Genomic DNA, 15,659 nt, shown 5'->3' with positions numbered 1-15,659 from the left:
GTGGGGAGTGAAGAAAGAGTTACTCTTTTATCCGTGGAAATTTATCTGTGAAGGTTTGAGTTTGCCTGGTGCTTTTGTTGCTTACTTTTAGATGGTGACAAAGACTCTTATATTTCAGCGAACTTTTAGAAATCCTCCTCCTCAGCTTGGTTTATGTTGCATTCCCTTGTCTATTTTTAAAAGGATGCTGTTGGTTCCACTGATTTTTTGTTTTGTTTTCATTGTTTATCTTTCATTGTAAATATTTGTTAGAAACACAGAAGGCAAGTGCTGAAACTAAATTAATGAGTAAAAAAATTAGTTACACCTTTCAGTAAAATGGGCAATGTTTTCTCCGCTTGGGGAAAAGATGGAGGAATGATAATACTGACATTTGAGACTGTTCGGTTCAAAGGTAGTTCCAATAAAGTCAACGTTCTTCATTTCAGACTTCAACTATGGAGGTGTCATTCAACACATGAACACATAAAGGTTAAGGAATTGTAGCAGCACATTGTTTACACAGGTTTCAGTATTTCTGACATACAGAAAATGCTCAATTCATTAATGCCTTGAGCAGCCAAACAGATCAATATTTCCCCACATATAGCACTGCTTACTTACCAGGATGAGCAGAGTTATGTTTTCATTTTCATCTTTGTAAATGGATCATAAAGTTTTATCAGTGGTGTAATAACCACTCTGTAAGCCTATCACTTTGATTCTTAATGTTACACTTGTCTAAACTGATAAAATACTACAAATGTGTTTTCTCCCCCAGAATGCCAGGGAATTGCGATAAGACACCGTTAATTTCTTCATTTCTTAGAGCTGGAATCACTTTGAAAGAGTATCAAGGAGATATAGCAGCATATCAAACCTCTTAGTCAGAGGAGAATAATAGTCTGCCTTTCACAGTATGGAGTGGAACTGGTAAGGGCATTTGTATAGCTTTTCTTTAAAAAAAACCACAACTTGATAGCATAATGTATTTTTTTTTTAATGCTACCTCCGAGATAGAAAAATATCTGATGCTTGTCAAAAAGGGGGGGGGGAGTAATGGCAGCAGCATTCAGCTAAATAAACAAACAAATAAAAAACTAATGGCTCTATACCCATCTCCAAATCCAGCTCTAACTAATTAACAGTGTAAATGATATCACAGATAGCATCTCAGGAGAGCCAGCTAAGATGCTTCACATTTCACATCAAATAATGTGGAGCTTTGGGAAATCCTTTCCTTTGGTTTCCCTCACTTCACCCTTTGAAGAACCATTTGATCACAATGTAATGAGTTCATATGATCAAATGCATGTGTTTGCTCCAATAACAGACTGGCCCTACATGAAAAGGAGTTAAGATCTCAGCAATGTTTTCTCAGCCAAGGTTTAAAATCAAGTTCAGCTTATCTCCAAAGCCAAGTCTCTTCTTCTGTCTCTGAGACAATTCCACCATAGATAATCCCAACCCATTTTGCACTACAGTTCAGTATTTTTCCTCAAATCTCACCGAGGTAACAGCTTTCTTTCTACTTAAAGCCTTGCAAAACATTGTTCTGTTCAAATTAATCCATTACTACCATAACCCTCAAAAGGTTCATTAAGAATCTTTTCAAATCAAGGCACACCTGACAGGGTCGATAGATCCAGATCCAAGACAGCCACTGCTCAGTTGCTTGTACCACTTTAGTTCCACAAAATGGTGGCAACAAGCCAACCATGCAAGAAACAATTTAATAATCTGAATACACAAAGTCACTCAGAAGGTTCATGTCACACATTGTCTTCCTCGCCAGTCCTTGAAATATGTGTTCCAGTCACTCCTGAGGACATTCTCTCACAATGACAAAAGCCTTGGAGACAAGGCACCCTGAGTGAGAATAAAATTTGGCACCCCCAAATGGATCTTCTAGTTACGGATCTTCTCTATTTTCAACCCCACAGCTTGATGCCCTCTGCGGGGGAACTGCTCACACCACCTAAAATCTGGTAATGTCAGAATGAACAAAGAGGAGAGGCACCTTCCAGTCAGTTCTGAGCAGCAGAATAGATAAAGGTAAAGGGACCCCTGACCATTAGGTCCAGTCATGACTGACTCTGGGGTTGTGGCGCTCATCTCGGTTTAATGGCCGAGGGAGCCGGTGTACAGCTTCCGGCGAACCAGAGCAGCGCACAGAAATGCTGTTTACCTTCCCGCCAATTGAACTTTTAATCTAACATTTCAACAGGGCCGTCTATCATATGAAACACCACTGGCCAAAGGTTTGCAACACACCTAATTTTGTTACCTTTAAACAAAAGAATACAATCTGCCTGAGGCACAAAGAAAGACGGCTAACTTCACTTCCAAGACTGGTGGAAGTCTTAAATTTTGGCTCAATTTCAGTAGGGGGGGGGGAATAATCATTTGAAGAACTTCTTGGAAACTAAAACATTCTTAAGCAAACGTATCATAGGTTTAACAACAGACAAGTATTTGCAAGGCTAATACTATAACAGAAAAGTGCCACAATTGGTTAAAAGCAATACTTAAATTGTAATCTCCCAACACAATGTTTTTCAAGAAATAAGAGAAACCCATGAATACGAGAGAGTGCACACACCACCCAAGTACAAAGTACAGCACAGAATCGGTGCTTCTAAGAATATTAAGGAACCCACTCCAATATATTAGCATTTAGAATTCTTAGCCATATATGCAATTCAACATACTAGCGGGGGGGGGGGGTAGTGGGGGGTCTTTAAAGCTCAGCAAAGAGGAGCACATACAAAACTCTGCATTTCCCTTTCCTTCCCCAGAAGCAAACTCTTTTCTTTCTTTTGCTGAATCAGGCTTCTCTTGCTTTGCCAACTAAGCTGGCTGAATCAGTTCAGGAGATGACAAACTGATCATTCCATACTGAAACGATCCATCAGCCACTTCAACTTTTAGCAGAGACAGCAACTTGATGCAGCTACATACAATACAAAACGGGAGGGAGGACTGATTTATTCTCAGGTTTGGACTACAAATCAGTAGATCAATTGAAGCGAACATTTATCATAAATGATGATGAGCTTTTACATTCTCCTTCTCCTGTATACACTCCAAGGATGTGTAAATGCAGGAGGTAAATGGGGCCAGTTAGATACGACATGTCCTAATCCCATTAGAGGCTCAAAGTACTTTTCCTCCTTTTTATAAACACTGTATTAAGAGCTAGGAAAAACAATTGATCATGACTAATTTATTAAACAAGTTTTACTTCCTACTTTTAGGTTGTGAGTTGTCTAATTATTTTTCACTACTCATTGATGAAAATTGTTTCCTAATTACATTTTCTCTCTTTTTTTCTTCATAGGAGCTGTTCAGCATCTGCAATATCCAAGAATTCAACTGTGCTAACTTGGCGTCAAACAGAAACACTACAGATGGACACATGAATACTATTCTAAATAATCCGTATCAAAGGTAGGAAAGCTAAAGCACTTCAGATGTTGTTGGACCCCAACTCGCATCAACCCCAGGCAGCATGTCCAATGGGTCAGGCATGATGGAAATTGGATTACATCATCATCTGGAGGGCCACACGTCCCCCATCTGTGATTTATGCCAATAAGTTTTAATGAGGTAATACACCTTTTCTAGAACTGCTTTCTAGAACTTTTCTAGAACGTTTGCGTTTTCAGTACAACAGGATAATAGCAAGCAAGCAAGCAAGCATGCATTCATTGTGGGGAGTCTTTTAAGTAGGAATTGCTTCTGTGCAATTGCTTTTTCCTTAAACTTGACCCTTACAGAGTCCAAATGGGAAAACCTTTAATAAATTTACTAGGATTAAAAGCATCATTGATAGAACAATTTCTTTTTAAAGCATATTGGAATGCATCTCCACCCATCAATACTTTTAACTTACAAAATAATAGTCTCTTCAAGGGCATAGGCTCCTCATGCTACAGTAATGTGATCTTACTACACATTCTCTCCCCACACTCCCTCCACAATTGACAAACATTACAGAATGACCAGACTGAGACTTGAAATTCAACTTTGAAAAGTTGCTTTTTGGGGCATATTATAGTTAGCATCTTTTCAAAGTTGAATTTCAAGTCTCAGTCTGGTCATTCTGTAATGTTTGTCAACTGTGAATTTCAAGTTGAATTTCAAGTTGAATTTCAAGTTGAATTTCAAGTTGAATTTCAAGTTGAATTTCAAGTTGAATTTCAAGTTGAATTTCAAGTTGAATTTCAAGTCTCAGTCTGGTCATTCTGTAATGTTTGTCAACTGTGGAGGGAGTGCTTTGAACAGTTGCTTTTTGGGGGATCTTATAGTTAGCATTAGGGACACAGGTGGTGCTGTGGGTTAAAGCCTCAGCGCCTAGGACTTGCTGATTGAAAGGTCGGCGGTTCGAATCCCTGCTGCGGGGTGCGCTCCCGCTGCTCGGTCCCAGCGCCTGCCAACCTAGCAGTTCGAAAGCACCTCCGGGTGCAAGTAGATAAATAGGGACCGCTTACCAGCGGGAAGGTAAATGGCGTTTCCGTGTGCAGCTCTGGCTCGCCACTGACCCGGAAGTGGCCATGTGACCCGGAAGTGTCTCCGGACAGCGCTGGCCCCTGGCCTCTTAAGTGAGATGGGCGCACAACCCCAGAGTCTGTCAAGACTGGCCCGTATGGGCAGGGGTACCTTTACCTTTACCTTTATAGTTAGCATTTAACTGTAAAGATAGACAATAAGGCCTTAGATAGTAGGCTACTCATAAATCTTGTTAGGAATGCCCATGTATCAACAAAACTCTTTAGGAAGTGGGTATGAGATTTAAAAAGATAAAGGGGGGGGGAGGAGACATCATTGTGTAGCTGTCGGCAAATGACTCAAATTCAGTGATTTAAGGAATTGGGCTCCCAGATGACAGCCACACTTAGCAGCATAGGTCAACAGTTACTATGAAGAATAAATTGTGATTGCAGACACCTCAGACTTTACCTTACCCCTTAAAGCAGGCAGCAGGGATCTCTCTTTCTTGTCATCACATTTGTTACATTCACTGAAGTATAAAAGCAGAAAGACATCCACAAGCACCCACATCAGAGAAGTGGCAAGAACCACCTTGCAGTAGACAAATCTCCTCATTCTTTGTTCAGTTATTAGTAGTAAAGATGGGTACTGCTTTGATGGTGTATCCAAGCCAAAGATGCCAGCATGAACGCAATGTTGAGAACATCCCACTGAAAATTAAGAGAAAGGGAGATTCAAATTAAATAGCGAGTAAACAATAAATTCTCACATACATTTTTTTTATTGTTTGCCTTTTGAATAAATTATTGATTTCTGTTGCTTTCCATAAAATGTAAGAAAATGAGATCACATAACAGACCTAAATGTTTTCAGAAAGAAACTTTCAAACAACATACAGAGCAGGTGTTTTATCAATGACTGCTTTGAAGCTTAGAGTTTTCAGGCTCTGCATATATTTTTTTACCACAATTACATTCATTAGTCAATTTCTACAAAGAAACGTGTCTGCAAGTGATTTACAAATCAATAAAATATGAACAACAAAAACATGCTAGAAATCAGATACAAAAATAAAACAAGATGCAATAAACAGAATTCCTTAAGCGCTCAACCAGCATTACTCTAAGGAGGAGAACTCCTTTCCACCCTACTAAGCAATGAACATGACAAAAGCAGCAATAACAAATCTTTATAAATCTATGCTGGTTCAGAAGAGGAGCTCCTCATAGGTATCAAACAAGCATAACCTTACGATCTAAATGAGGTCTCTCAAGTGGAAGTACTTGTCACAGTGACACCTGGCCATGTAACCAAGATGGCTAGATTTTAGAGCATTTTCACCAGATTTGATAAGAAATGCCAATCTAGGTGCATCTCTTTCCCACAGACGCATTTGTATTTATTTCTTATTTTTTGCTGATTATGTGAAAATGGGGAGGTATGACGCAACTCCCTTAAATGGCATTTGCCATACTTGATCAGATTTACACACAAAAATATAATCTCCAGTATTGAGCCCACAACTGGATCTAACCAACACTAAGCATACACTAACTTCTTTTGAAAACCATTCTTCTTCTTTTGAAGACATACAACTGTATCGATCTGTTCAAATAATTGATTTCAGGATAATTATACTGATAAAACTTGTAAGCAATTTCTGAAATGTAATGGTTTTGAAAATGTATAGATGCTTGTGGTTATTTGTATGAATTTTATTTGACACATTCTTTTCTGTTGTTGTTTTTCATTGTACACTGCCCTGGGCTCCTTCTGAAGGAATGAGAATTAAAATATAATAAGCAAAATAACGACTAAACATTTAAGGCCAGGCAAGTAACAATCCGACAACTAAGCCAACAACTATCATTTTATTTAGCAGTTGCTTTGTTTCTATCTGGGGTAAGCTCAATGGTGGACTTTTGAACATGTGCCTCTCTCCCTCAATATTCTCTACAGAGAATTTGAAGTGACTGGAGTGGGAGATAAACTCTGCACAAATTTCGAGACAGCATGCTCCTGAGCCTGTTAGATGAGGTCTCTCTCACAGCCATAGAGAAATCCTGTCCCCCAAACATAGCTCAGTCGCATCCTGTTCCCTGTAGTGAGAAGTACATAGGAAGGAGCTTGTAGTTTCAATATCCATGCCTGATCTCACCCCAGGCACCCAAGAAACAACTGAAAAAAACCTCAAGGGGTAAGGAATGCAGCAAAGGGCTCAGGGCTCATAATGCTTTTGGCTGAAGCAGTAGATTTTGTAGTGCTGGAAATTCATCTCTCTTTCTGAATATTCCTTAACATCTCAATAATTTCACTAAGGTTTTAAGAATTCTCAGTGTAATAGTCTTACCATAAGAGTATTATACTGAGACACATATATTCTTGAAAAAGACTGAGCAGGAAGAAGGAATGCCTGACCAGACTACTAGGTGCCTGAGAAATTTCAGAACAGCATGCAGTTTGTTAGGTTCACGACTCTTTAATTTCCTCTTCACTATATTATTAGATGCCCAGGGCCAGCATCCCAAGATACATTGGCTGCTATCCCAAAAAGTTCAATATATCCAGTCTTTGGCCTGAAACAATCCCCTCCCCAATGCTTTTAAAATACATTCTAATTGAATTGCAATGCAGAATGTTATGATTTGGACAGGTAGGGGGTTGCAAATTCACCAGCTCACTGCCAGACACAAGAGATTCTGAACATATTTCAAAGGATTGGTGTTTTTATTATGGTTTTAGATATGTTGTAAGCCGCCCAGAGTGACTGGGGAAACCCAGTCAGATGGGTGGGGTATTAATAAAATTTATTTATTATTACTATTACGATTATGATTATTAGTCAGGCTATTCTAACCATCACATAGGAGATTTGAAAGGGAGGGGAAGGCTGAGTCTGGACTTGCAATTTAACTGCTGAACTCAAAGCAAAATGTGACATGGGAATTTGGTGCTGCATATTTGGAGAAGCGAACACACACAAAAACTACCTGAAGTGGTGCTTTTATGGTTCTCATTATTGAAGAGCTATAAAAACATTACTAGTTAAAAGGAGTTGTTAACAAGGTAAAAAGCTGAAATGTGCATTATAAAGAAGAAATAAGTAATATCTGTAAAAATGGCTCTTCCTTTTAAGAGAAATCAATTTGCAGGAAGTATGGCCAACTATAAAGATCATGTACATCATGAATCCTGAACCAAGGACAAGGAGAATTACAGAAATAAATTACTTCTCACTGTACTGCCATTAAAGAGGATTATAATTGTTCTGTATTCATGATTTAGTAATATTTTAATAGAGAAAATGTACCTCCTGGGTTAAAGCAGGGTATAATCCTCCTAAGTTAGTTTTTTCCAGCCTCACAACTATTCAGCTTCACAGAAGCCCTTCAGCTGTAACACAGCACCATCATACATGGGAATTCATGACTAGGTCATGGTTATCCAATACATCTAGCTACTTTTCATGGGCTACATTCAAGCTTCCCACTGGCTTTGTATTCATGAGTATTCTCAAAAGACTCTGAAAAAACAACACCAGTTCCTCAGCTATCTTCCTCTTGGCTCATAATGTTGGCGTATTTTTTTTGTTTTGTTTTTAGGTTTTTAAAGTTCAGCTTTCATTTTCACAATCATCAAAAGCAACTGTATTTATGCCGTGGCAAGGAGAAGACAGCCACCATCCCAAAAAGAAAGTCCTCCAAAATGAAACTATCACAATGATGTAAAGTCATTCCATCTTCGAGGAGGAAATGTGACTGCCAGCCACCAAAATGACTGCCACTCTTGGCCAAAAGAACACTGTAGGAGACTTTGGGTAATGGTTTTGTGAACCCTCCTCCCTTCAACCCCAGCTGCTACCCTAGAACTAGCCCCACACAATTCCAGTTAGATCTGGCTCAAAGTCACATGACCCAAGGAAGAAACTATATAAAAGGACTTCAAAGTTTCAGTTTGTTTTGATAGTAGTCATATCTAGGGGTTGAATTTGTCTTGGTTCAACAAACCATAGTTAACATTGGATGAATCATAGCTTTTCTGTGTTTTGACCAACCATGTTTAATCTAAAACTGAAGTAAAAGCTTTTGAATGCCTCCTCACAGCCACACCAGGTGGTGCTAGGAGAAGGAGCATGCAAGCTCAAAGCTCACCACGCTCTTGCAACATTCAACTCTGGTTTAGCACTACCTCTGATTGAGGCCCTGACTGTGTGTTCTCATCCCCATGCTGGATGCACACCAATATACAAACATGTAAGAATACCTTCTGCAAACATTCCTACTAGTCATGTTCTACTGCAATAGGTTTTTGAGAATGAATCCATTTTCTGCTCCTTACTATGGAAACCAAATACCAAAACTGATTTCTTACCGTTCACAATATATTATCTATCTAGCACTGAGTTAGGAATGGACAGTGTTGAACAATGTCAGGATGCTCCACTTTTTAATAGTAATTATCCACTTCTCCCCCTATCCCAACATCTTAGGTGCCTTTCCTGACCTGATTGTTTTTGCAAAACTTATGTAGCACATATGCCTGTGAAGTACTATTGAATTGAATTCAACAATGTTATCACCTTCCTCTGTATGCATTTAAGTTTCCCCAGCTGAATCCATCAACAGCTTGACTGTGAGCCACTGCATTTGACAGCAGTTGCTTGGCAACAAAATTAGTAGTCCTCTCCATAGTACCTGCAGTGCCAAGCATTCTCAGATTTTTTTTGGTAGAATTCTGTGGCACTTCTAATACATATGGTATAATAACTTCATTTCACTGAGAATATAACATATTCTATATGAAACAGTCGGAAATGGAGTTGCCTGAGTAAGTGTGCAAAGGACTGAAAAACTTTTTTAAAAGCTAATAGGAACTAGTGTAAATTAGAAGCTAAGAAGCTGAGGCTGCAAACCTATGCACATTCACTTGGGAACATGTTCCATTTAACCAGGAAATCCCCAGATATTACCTCTGGCACAATATCACTTACAGGCATTGGGCAAGACAATATTCCATCCCGCCTTCTCTCACACACACACACACCAAACAAATGTGCAACATGAGGATAATGGTACTAACCTACCTGGTAGTGTTGTTCTTAGGGCTACTGAGAAATGTATGTTAACTATGGAAAGGCTATGCATAATAATGTGTTTGATCCAAAAGCTGCAATTCCATACCTGTTGGAAGGTTACATGACAGCAGCCTTTGACAAACTTTGGTCCCCAGATATTGTAGGACTACAGCCCCCATCATCCCCAGCCAGGGTGGCCAATAATTAGGGCTGTAGTACAATATCTGGAAGCTGCAGATTTGGAAAAACTGCACTAGAGCACTGTGAGAGAAAAGTAAAACTAAAGCCGCAGGTGCTTCCATTTGCACAATTTCTTGGAAATGTAAGAAAAGCTACAGAACCTACCCTTTGCTGTTGTTGCTAGCTGCCCTGAGCACCACTGAGATACACACAAATACTACACAACAGTGTGAATTTGTACACAAAACAGTACTAGTGGTTCTTCCTCGCAAGTTCCTTCCAACATTTTCATGAGAAGATTACTGTAGCTTTCCTTTAAGCTATCTGAAGACTATATCTAAAATAGATCTCTTATTTTATCTGGAATTTAGTACTCAGGGTTAAAGAGTGAATATATAACGCTAAGAACAATTGTCAAATCTCTGTTCCCAAGATTTCTGGCAGCAAAGAGGTGAAAATCATCTTCTAATGGATGATATTTTAGCCATTTATTTCCACAGCCAGCTTAAATTAGTTTAATAGAAACTATCCTTTTAGCATACGGAAGTAAAGCTATACTTGCCAGATCTTAATGTGTTAGTATTTTAGGTGCCACAAGACTCTCTGATGTAGTGTTAGAAACTCAATATATATAAGCTAGGAACCAAACAGCTATGTAAACCAAGGTTACAATGGCCAAAACTGAATGTCCAGCTGCCATTTTTGGGAAAGATGCCTCTAAAATCTAATTTTTCAAATGATGGACTGACAGTGATTGGTTTTTCGGTTAAATATTTGGCTAGTTCAGTTGACAACCTTGAGCTAGGTTAAGAACTTTGAGAGCTTAAAGAAGAAAAGTCACTTCATCCAGGGACAGTTCACATATATACTTTCTGAGCTCCTTTTCTTAATGGTGGCACAGCCCATTCACCACCTAAGAATATTCTATACAACTGTGAGCAAGGCAGTGGGATGGGTTAAGTGAAGACAAACTACAACAATTAACTAAAATGTTCTTCACTGCTCCTGCTCATGCTGCACAGAAAAAAAAACCATTTTGGTTCCTGAAATTCATTCTGATTGTGCAGATGAAATATAACTGATAGAATTCTACAGGATGTGATATTAGTGTGTGAAAACAGTCAAGATCCAATGATTCCCAGGCATGCATCTCCATGTCAGATGTCAGGTGGAGATGTCAAGTGTCATCTTGGTGCAGAGGCCTCTTCACTTGGTTACAAGTAGCCGATAGCCAGGTGAAAAATGCATGTGGCTAATTTAGAACACTGCTCGAAAATATGCAGGTTGACATGCACAACAGAATGTCACCACTAACACAACCTTAACATTATCTCTCTTTCAAGTCAACTGCCCATTTTAGTGCTGTAGTGCAACTCAACTACTTTCCACTGATGCTCTGGATATAACGGCAATCCTTACAGGTTTTTCCACCTAAGGGCTTAAGAATAAGATAGTTGTCCCACCTCACTTTGGAGTGCTATTTTTAAAAGCAGCAACTCTAATTGATTAAGTGATACCTCACAGAAAACAGAACACACTTCCTAAAAACCTCGCAACTTGGCAAAATAATGTTGTACAGCTCCAATCTTATTTCTCCATTTAACCTGCAGCAACGTGAAGCGCAGCTTATGCAGCTGCAGCTAAAGTAAGATTTTGCACTTGACAAGCGAGACACGACCATCTGCCTCTGCTTTAGAAGCCTAGCAGCCACTCTGCCGCCCCACCTGTGTCCTTACTAGTAAGGTGTTCCCTCACGCAAGTGTCCTTACTAGTAAGGTGTTCCCTCACGCAACACTTAAAGGGCCTTAGATCTTCCCCTATGAGCAATTTGAATTCATATGTCATGCTTTTCACATGGGAATGAGAAAAAAGAGGAAGTTTTAAAGTGAACATGAATTTTAGCCAGAATTGGAGAGAAGCAGAAATATTTTTCAAAGACAGTAACTTAGATCTATGGGTGGGCTTTATCCCCTTGCAGGTGGATGCATGAAGATCATGGGTAGGCAAACTAAGGCCCCGCGGCCAGATCCGGCCCAATCGCCTTCTAAATCCCGCCCGCGGACGGTCCAGGAATCAACGTGTTTTTACAGGAGTAGAATATGTGCTTTTATTTAAAATGCATCCCTGGGTTATTTGTGGGGCATAGGAGTTTGTTCTTCTCTCCCCCCCCCCCAAAAAATAGTCTGGCCCCCACAAGGTCTGAGGGACAGTGGACCGGCCCCCTGCTGAAAAAGTTTGCTGACCCCTGTTGAAGATGAATCTCTGACACTTCCATTGTGCAGTTTTTCAGCTTTATAACAGATTTTAAAATTTTAAAGTATTTCACAATTCACAGAAAATGAGTTGGGATGGGGGAAAACCTTCTTAAGCTACTTTTCAATAAATGCAAGCATACTACAGCTACATATATTTTGTATTTGTAAAGGCCATTAAAAAAAACAACCACAAGATAGATCAGGCTACATAAACATGTAACCATTGCTCAGCTTGAGATATTCTACCAATAAGTTTTCTGTCCATAAAAATCTGTTGTTAAGGTCGTGCACTTATTCCATTTATGATTGCTGTGATACACATATTGCTGCCTTTGGTAATTTAACCTGCAGCCAAAGTACGTAAGGAATCAGCTATTTTTTTCAAAAGTGCTGGATACTGCCTTAATTTTATTCCACAAGATGGTCTGTTGTCATACTGTCAACAGGCTCTTTCCCCTCAAAGCTACTCCAAGAAGCAATGAAAATGCAGTATCTTCAACAAACACTGCAACTTCCATAGGCTGCAATCTTTGAAACACTCAGGATGGTTAAACCTCATTGAGTTCTATGGGATTTGAGCTACCTGTTGATAAGCAGAAACTCTTCCTTCCTTCCTTTGTAACAAGGGCTTGGTAGACCAATTCCTTCATAGAAAGTGGAACTGAGATAAATGGTACTTACTTCCAAACATGGTTTACACACTAAAAGTTTGTTGAAATAGAGTCAGGAGTGCCAGCTTGGCCGCGCGATTGTGGGTGCATGAATGGCCCTGGCATTGAAATTTGTGGGTGCTCAGGCACCCAGGGTGAAGATATTTCAAATTATCAGGCAACCAAATTGCTGTTTAGGTCCCAGCCCTATGAAGAATAACTGTTTACCAAGTCCCAAACTCATGTCCACACAATTGTTTTGGGGTCTGTTTTGTTTTGTAACTAAAGCCCTGTGGATAGCTCAGGCAGTAGAGCATGAGACTCTTAATCTCAGGGTTGTGGGTTTGAGCCCCATGTTGGGCAAAAGATTCCTATATTGCAAGGGGTTGGACGATGAGCCTCTACAATTCCACTCTACAACTATTCAATTCCATGATACAATCTCCAAATATTTGAATTTAAGCTGCCTGGGGGGTGGGGGGCTTCTCTGTGTATGAAGCATGTGCAATGAGTTCTCTTTAAAAAAAACCACAGAGGAAAACCAACAAAAATGCAGAATTGAAGAGAAAATAGAATGTGGTTAGAATGCACATGCCTATTGAGTAGATTTTGCATCTTTTACACATGAATGACATCCCAGTTGCTGTATGGTTTGCATTACTCTTACATTACAGAAAGATTAACTTTAGAAAAAGAAGTGTGTTTTCTGTTTTTTAAAGGTTTCTGATTACACAACCTGCCACACTTTGCACACAGCAAACATCTTCTACAGAAGCTCACACGAAGCTTGAGGAGGCCATGACATTATGTCAAAAGGCATGCGCACCAAGAAGCAAACATGATTTCCTGGAAAAACTCTCTTTCTAGATTTTTCAAATCCTGGTGAGGTACGTATATTAGGTAAAGGGACCCCTGACCATTAGGTCCAGTCATGGCCGACTCTGGGCTGCGGTGCTCATCTCGCTTTATTGGCCGAGGGAGCCGGCGTACAGCTTCTGGGTCATGTGGCCAGCATGACTAAGCCGCTTCAGGTGACCAGAGCAGCGCACGGAAACGCCATTTACCTTTCCGCCGGAGCAGTACCTATTTATCTACTTGTACTTTGACGTGTTTTCGAACTGCTAGGTTGGCAGGAGCTGGGACTGAGCAACAGGGAACTCACCCCGTCACAGGGATTCGAACCACCGTCCTTTTGATTGGCAAGTCCTAGGCTCTGTGGTTTAACCCACAGCGCCACCCACGTCCCTGTAAGTATATTACAGCAATGTTAAATGCCAAAATCCCTTATAAAGGTAAAGGTAGCCCTGACCGTTAGGTCCAGCCATGGTTCCACCCATTTCATGGGGAAAGAACACCATGTGGAATGCGGATAACCAGCAACAGGACCATATACCAAACACTGCATGCATTCCTCATACAACATCTGGAAAGCCAAAGGTTCCCCATCCCTGCTTTTAAAGCTAACATTCAATAACTGGCATTCACTATAAGCAAAAATATCAAGTTGTGAAGGGATGCTGCTGTTGATTCCACAGCATATTTAACTCAAAACCATTAGTTCACACTGCAGCCACACCTACTGTACCTCAGACAAGTCTTGCTTCATAATGTTGCAGCTAATTTGTCTCAATGCCATATGTGCAAAGCTAAATGGAAAGGAAAGAGAGAGACAGGACAGGGCTACATGCTACCATGTTCCTGCCTCCAACTAAAGTTGCCTATTAGACTCAAGGGATTAGGATTCGTCTACTGAGCCCCATAAACTGTGCAAGGTTGAAATTATTGCCTTACCACAATGTTTAATTCCTGCTTAGTAATTCAACTAGTTTGCAGGTTTTACCTGCAGCAATGTATTCAAGGTTTGGATAAAGCATTGTCTCAGTTAGATATGTGATTCCATTCAATAAACCAAGTTATTGCCTTGCATTTAATGCCCATCTCATTTTTCAGAATGAAATAAAGTTCATTCCTTTTTTTAAAAAAAAAAAAGAAAATCAATGTTCTTTTGATATTGGTACACACATAAGGTTCTATAACCATCAACGCAGGTCCAAATGCCTTTCCACAATCCTATGTCGTTCAAAACAAAAAGAAAGAGTACCTAGATCTAAAGTGAACATGTAAAGGAAAGCTGCTTCAAAGAGCAGCGGCTTTAGCAAAAAACTTTCAAGCCTGTAAACTTCAAGAGTAAGAAAGACATTTTTAAAAAAATATTTCCACATAAATATATAAGCTTGTTTTAAGAAGAAAACAGAAATCCCTGACTATTAATGTTATTGGCAAGATGTCCTGTAAATGCCTCAACCAAATACAGTTACTTCTTTTTACACTAATATTGTCATTTCAAAAGCTTTTGAAACAATTATAATATGTAGCAATTGAGTTGATGATGAAACATGTTAATCCTTTAAAAAAATGTAGCAACTGAGTTGATAATAATGAAACATGTTAACCTTTTTTAAAAAAGTATCTTTCTTCTATTGGCAGCATGTGCAGACAGAGAGATTAGTTAAACTATAAACTTTAGCCAAAGTTCCTTCATAGTGATGAGATACCTAAGAAGAAGAGAATGCTCTTGTGGCTTTTCGCTGGGCTTTTGCTAGCACAGTCAGCAGAGCATGAGAATCTTGATTTCAGAGTTATGGGCTTGAGACACATTTAGCAGAAGATTCCTGCACTGCAGAGGGCTGGACTAAGGTGACCCTTGGGGTCCCTTCCAACTTTACAGTTCTATGATTCTATGAATGTCTGTCAAAAAGACAACTTCCGCAGCTGTCCCACAGATGTTAAGATTTAAGAACCCTCTTCCCAACACATTGTATATGATCGGCCTAAAGGTAAAGGTAAAGGGACCCCTGACCATCAGGTCCAGTCATGACCGACTCTGGGGTTGCAGCGCTCCTCTCGCTTTATTGGCCGAGGGAGCCGGCGTACAGCTTCCGGGTCATGTGGCCAGAACAGCATGACTAAGCTGCTTCTGGCGAACCACAGCAGCACACGGAAACGCCGTTTACCTTCCCGCCGGAG

At 39.8% G+C, this 15,659-nt stretch overlaps 1 protein-coding gene across 2 annotated transcripts in view; it reads right to left on the bottom strand.

Annotated features, from left to right (window-relative positions):
- GALNT13 (polypeptide N-acetylgalactosaminyltransferase 13) overlaps positions 1-15,659 on the bottom strand; it is a 151,306-nt gene that overhangs the window by 130,315 nt on the left and 5,332 nt on the right. For both annotated transcript variants that reach the window (XM_081929109.1, XM_081929110.1), the window contains exon 2: positions 4,947-5,183. In XM_081929109.1, the coding sequence (XP_081785235.1) occupies positions 4,947-5,088 (142 nt within the window). In that variant the 5' untranslated portion in view covers positions 5,089-5,183. The remainder of the gene's footprint in view (positions 1-4,946; positions 5,184-15,659) is intronic.

The sequence above is a fragment of the Podarcis melisellensis genome (genome assembly GCF_964234715.1).
Source record: "Podarcis melisellensis genome assembly, chromosome: 1".
Taxonomy (NCBI): domain Eukaryota; kingdom Metazoa; phylum Chordata; class Lepidosauria; order Squamata; family Lacertidae; genus Podarcis; species Podarcis melisellensis.
The sequence above is the reverse complement of the archived record's forward strand: the minus strand, read 5'-3'. Positions and strand labels throughout refer to the sequence as shown.